Source organism: Otolemur garnettii, unplaced genomic scaffold, assembly GCF_000181295.1.
Source record: "Otolemur garnettii isolate 467f Iridium unplaced genomic scaffold, OtoGar3 scaffold00127, whole genome shotgun sequence".
NCBI classification, from domain to species: domain Eukaryota; kingdom Metazoa; phylum Chordata; class Mammalia; order Primates; family Galagidae; genus Otolemur; species Otolemur garnettii.
In genome coordinates this window covers 5316689-5320735 of record NW_003852522.1, presented here as the reverse complement: position 1 = coordinate 5320735, position 4047 = coordinate 5316689, and the positions used below count along the sequence as shown (strand labels likewise).

The 4047-nt window shown below is 54.8% G+C and overlaps 1 protein-coding gene across 10 annotated transcripts in view; it reads left to right on the top strand.

The window, feature by feature from the left end:
* Window positions 1–648: 648 nt before the first annotated feature.
* Window positions 649–4047, top strand: part of TUBB4A (tubulin beta 4A class IVa) — a 5754-nt gene continuing 2355 nt past the window's right edge. For 3 of the 10 annotated variants that reach the window (XM_012810151.1, XM_012810157.1, XM_012810152.1), the window contains exons 1-3: window positions 729–785; window positions 1310–1418; window positions 1528–1638. In XM_012810151.1, coding sequence (XP_012665605.1) covers window positions 729–785; window positions 1310–1418; window positions 1528–1638 — 277 coding nt within the window. Of the gene's footprint in view, window positions 786–1309; window positions 1420–1519; window positions 1639–4047 lie in introns of all 10 variants that reach the window. The other 7 variants (XM_003797995.3, XM_012810154.1, XM_012810150.1 and 4 more) reach the window with 7 other exon arrangements.

Sequence of the window (4047 nt, the reverse complement as noted above, 5' to 3'; positions counted from 1 at the left end):
GATGACCCCACAGGCAATAGGTGCAAAACCCAATAAAGGTGTCCCGGGGAACCCACAGCTCCCTGCCAGCTTCCACAAGCATCCCAGATGAGAAGGAAAATCGTGGTTTTACTTTCTAGACAGAGTCAAGACAAGCTCTCCCAGAAACTCACCGCCCCACCAGTCCAGCTAGCCCCTGCCAGGAGCCCTCTGGTTAATGCGAGGGTTCTAGCTAATAAGGTGCAGAGGGAATGGGGAGGAGGATTGTGGTTAGAGACACTGAGGCAGAGCCTGGGAGGGGGAAGGATGTTTTTCCCAGCTCCTTGTTTACCAAGCGCTCCCGCTTCCCAGTGGCTAAGAGTGGCCAAGCCCGGCTGGGGACAGAGAGGGGTGGGGAATGTGGCACTGATGTCGCCAGAGGAACCTCCCACCCCACCCCCACCTCTGCAGGGGTGGGGACACACGCAACCCTTGGCATATCCCAGCCCGTGCCCCCACCCCAGGTCCCGGAGGAGCCTTTTCAGAGGGCAATCCCTGAATCACCAACCCCCCACCATCCCTGCACCCTCCATCCCGAGGAGGGACCAGGGGGTGGAGCAGGCCGGTGACCAGCCGTGACGCGAGCCCCGCCCGCCATATAGAGGCTCCTGGGGGCGCAGGGACTGTGCTCCGCCGCTGCAACCGCCAGCCGCTCTGCAGTCTCAGCTCCTAGCACCACAGCCTCCGGGTCCGCCAGCAGCGCCACCACCATGCGGGAGATCGTGCACCTGCAGGCCGGCCAGTGCGGCAACCAGATCGGGGCCAAGGTGCACGCCGTGGGAGGGGGGCGCCGGGCCCCTGCAAGTGGCAGTGGCCGAGAGGCTCAAAGAGAGGTCCCTGGAGCTGAGGTCTCTTGGGGACCGAGTCCCCAGGAGGCCAGCGTCCCAGGGACGATGGGGGAGGGGTCGCCGCAGACAGGGCCAAGCTGGGAACAAAGAGGCCAATAGGAGCTGGACCGTTCCTTCTGTCCGTTGGCCACAGCTGGCCTCACAGCTGGCCGACTGTCCCCTCCAGGCGCACAAAGAAACCTCGCCCTTCTCCCCAACCCCCACTGCAGCCGGGGTGCACTGGCACCGCCGGCGCCTCCAGGGTGCTGACTCCATCTCACCCTGCCCCCACCGCTTCCTTCTTGCTGCCTCATCCTTGTCTCAGCACCCGGTTTCTGGGTCCCCCCTCAATCACCTTGCTAGGACCAGGCCGCTGCTAGGGAGATGGTTGAGTGTGGAGTGAGAGGTCTTCACCCTGGCCACCTGCTCCCCATCTCTCAACCCTTCCCATCACCCCCCTCCAGTTTTGGGAGGTGATCAGTGACGAACATGGCATCGACCCTACCGGCACATACCATGGGGACAGTGACCTGCAGCTGGAGAGGATCAATGTGTACTACAATGAGGCCACAGGTAGGGTGAGGGGGCATCTCTTTCACCCGGGTGGGAGGGGCAGGATGTTCCCAGGGCCCTGCAGGTTCTTGGTACTCACCAGAACTGCCCTCCATCTGTTTCTCTGCAGGAGGGAATTATGTCCCCAGAGCTGTGCTGGTGGACCTGGAGCCTGGCACCATGGACTCTGTCCGCTCTGGTCCCTTTGGCCAGATCTTTCGGCCTGACAACTTTGTGTTTGGTGAGTCACCACTAAGGAGCACAGACAGGGAAACCTTGCTCCTGTGCTTCCAAACACTTTATGAAAATTCTCTACCTGGCACTTGCAGAGTCAGCATGGTCAGTGCCTTCATGGGAGATGTTGAGGCCATTATGGGAGCCCTGGGGAAAGGGGACAATCTAATACAGAGTGGGGTTCAGGGAAGGCGTCCTAGAGTAGGTGGCATTTTAATTCAACAGTCTGAATGGGAAGCAGACTGCCCGGGCATGACTCTCAGCTTTGCCACTTCATGCATTCAGCAAATGGTGAGCACCTACTGCATACCAGATTGTCCCTGCTCCCTAAGCTGGGGACACAGAGGAAAACAAAACAGTCTCAGGGGAGCTCACATTCTGGTTGAAGGAGCCAGCTGGACAACAGCGAGTTTTAAATAAGTAAAACTTGGCCACTGATTTAGTTGGCTGGGTGACTTTGGATGGGTTCCTTAACCTCACTTTGCCTCAGAATCCTCATCTTGAAAGCAGGGATTATGAAATGTCTACTGTTAAGGATTGTGAGACTAAAAGCCATGGATGTTGACAAAGAATTTTGAATAGTACGTACCACAAGGAAAAGGAAAATAAGCATTTCGTGTCATTGTTTTTATTATCTAGGTTACCATGCAATCTAAAAGGTGAGTAGGACTTGGCCTGCCCAGCAGCACTGCAGAGAAGTGAGAGGGGAATGACATATGTGAGGGCAGTGGGGCATCCACACTCTGTGACAGTCTTTCTGGACAAGCTTTCCTGGGTCAGCCTGCCCCGCCCCCTCCTGCCACACACACACACCCTGGCCTCAGGCCCCAAGCTTCACACACCCCAGAACCTGGTGGGCTGCAGGGAGAAGTTTTCATGGGTCAGGCTGGCCACACACACACACACACACACACCCTGGCCTCAGGCCCCAAGCTTCACACACCCCAGAACCCCAGCCACTCTCCTCCTCTGAGCTTAGTGGTTTAGAGTTTGGAGTCTAGGAGAGATTGACAAGCTGTGTGACTTCCTCTCTGATTTGCAGGAAGGTTCCAAAAGATAATGCACCTGTATGAGCATGGCCCATAATAGGTCCTTGGGAAAGGTCTGGGAAGGATGGAATGAGGTTGGCCAAAGGGCACGAGGGATTCTAGGATACCTCAGGAGTGGAGGGTGGGGCTCAAGTTGGGCCAAGAGATCTGTGACCTCTGGAAGGCAAGTGTGTGGGGGGTGGGGGCTGTAAAAGTGTGAACTTGGAACTAGACTGCCTAGTTCCTAGCCACCCCACTTGCCTGCAGTGTCATTTTCTGCAGATGACCTAACCTCTCCATGCCTGTTTTCTCACCTGTAAAATGAAAGTAAGAAGAGTATGTATGTGCTTTGGAGAGTTGGGGAAAAGATTCAGAGACACAAAGGTCTGCATTTAATGCTTGATGCAGTCAGTCATTGAGCAAGGACAGAGCACCTACTGTGCAGATATCAGGATGGCTATCAAGACAAAGCCCTTACATCCCATGAGGTTATGTTCTAGTAGGGGAGACAGATACAAGCAGAAAAATTTTAAATATATATATACAAGATTAAGTAGTAACAGATGCTACACAGAAAACAAAACAAGGTAAAGGGATTGAGAATGAGGGGTCCATTCTAGATTGGGCAGGTGGGGGATGATCAAAGATGATTTCTCCAATGAGGTGACATTGAGCAGAGACCTCAAAGGAGTTGAGGGAGGAGCCATGTTGAGTCCCTGAGGAGAAAGCATCTGGGATCAGGGCAATCCTAGCACTTGGGAGGCCAGGGTGGCAGGATACCCTGAGCTCAATAGTTTGAGAACAACCTGCAGCACAGTCTGCAGATGCCCTTCAAAGGCCCTGAGACAGGACCACACCTGGTATATTGGAGGCACCGGGAGAAGGCTGAAGGAGAGGGAGGAAGGAGAGAGAGGGAGCGGAAGAGAGCGGTGAGGGGATGGGGCGGATCATGCAGGGCCAAGTGGACTGTGGGGAGAACTTGGACTTTGACCCAGGTTGGGGTCATGGAGGGCAGAGGGCAGAGGAAGGAAAGGCCCTGCTGATGGGTACCCTCTGGTGGTTGCTATAGGAAGGACAGCCTATGAGTGCTGAGGGTAGAAACCTCACTTATCTGGGTAGAGGAAGAGATTAAAAGAACCAGTCTTCTAATACTAATCCTTGTTATCCTGGGGCTTGCATTCCACTGGGAGATGATGGACAATAAACATGATTAATAAGAAAACATAGGTTTGTCAGTGCCATAAAGAAAAGTAAAGCAGGTTTGGCACCTGTAGCTCAAGCCGCTAATGCGCCAAACCATGTACACCTGAGCGGGTGAGTTCCAATCCAGCCTGGGCCCGCCAAACAACGATAGCTGCAACCAAAAAATAGCTGGGCATTGTGGCAGG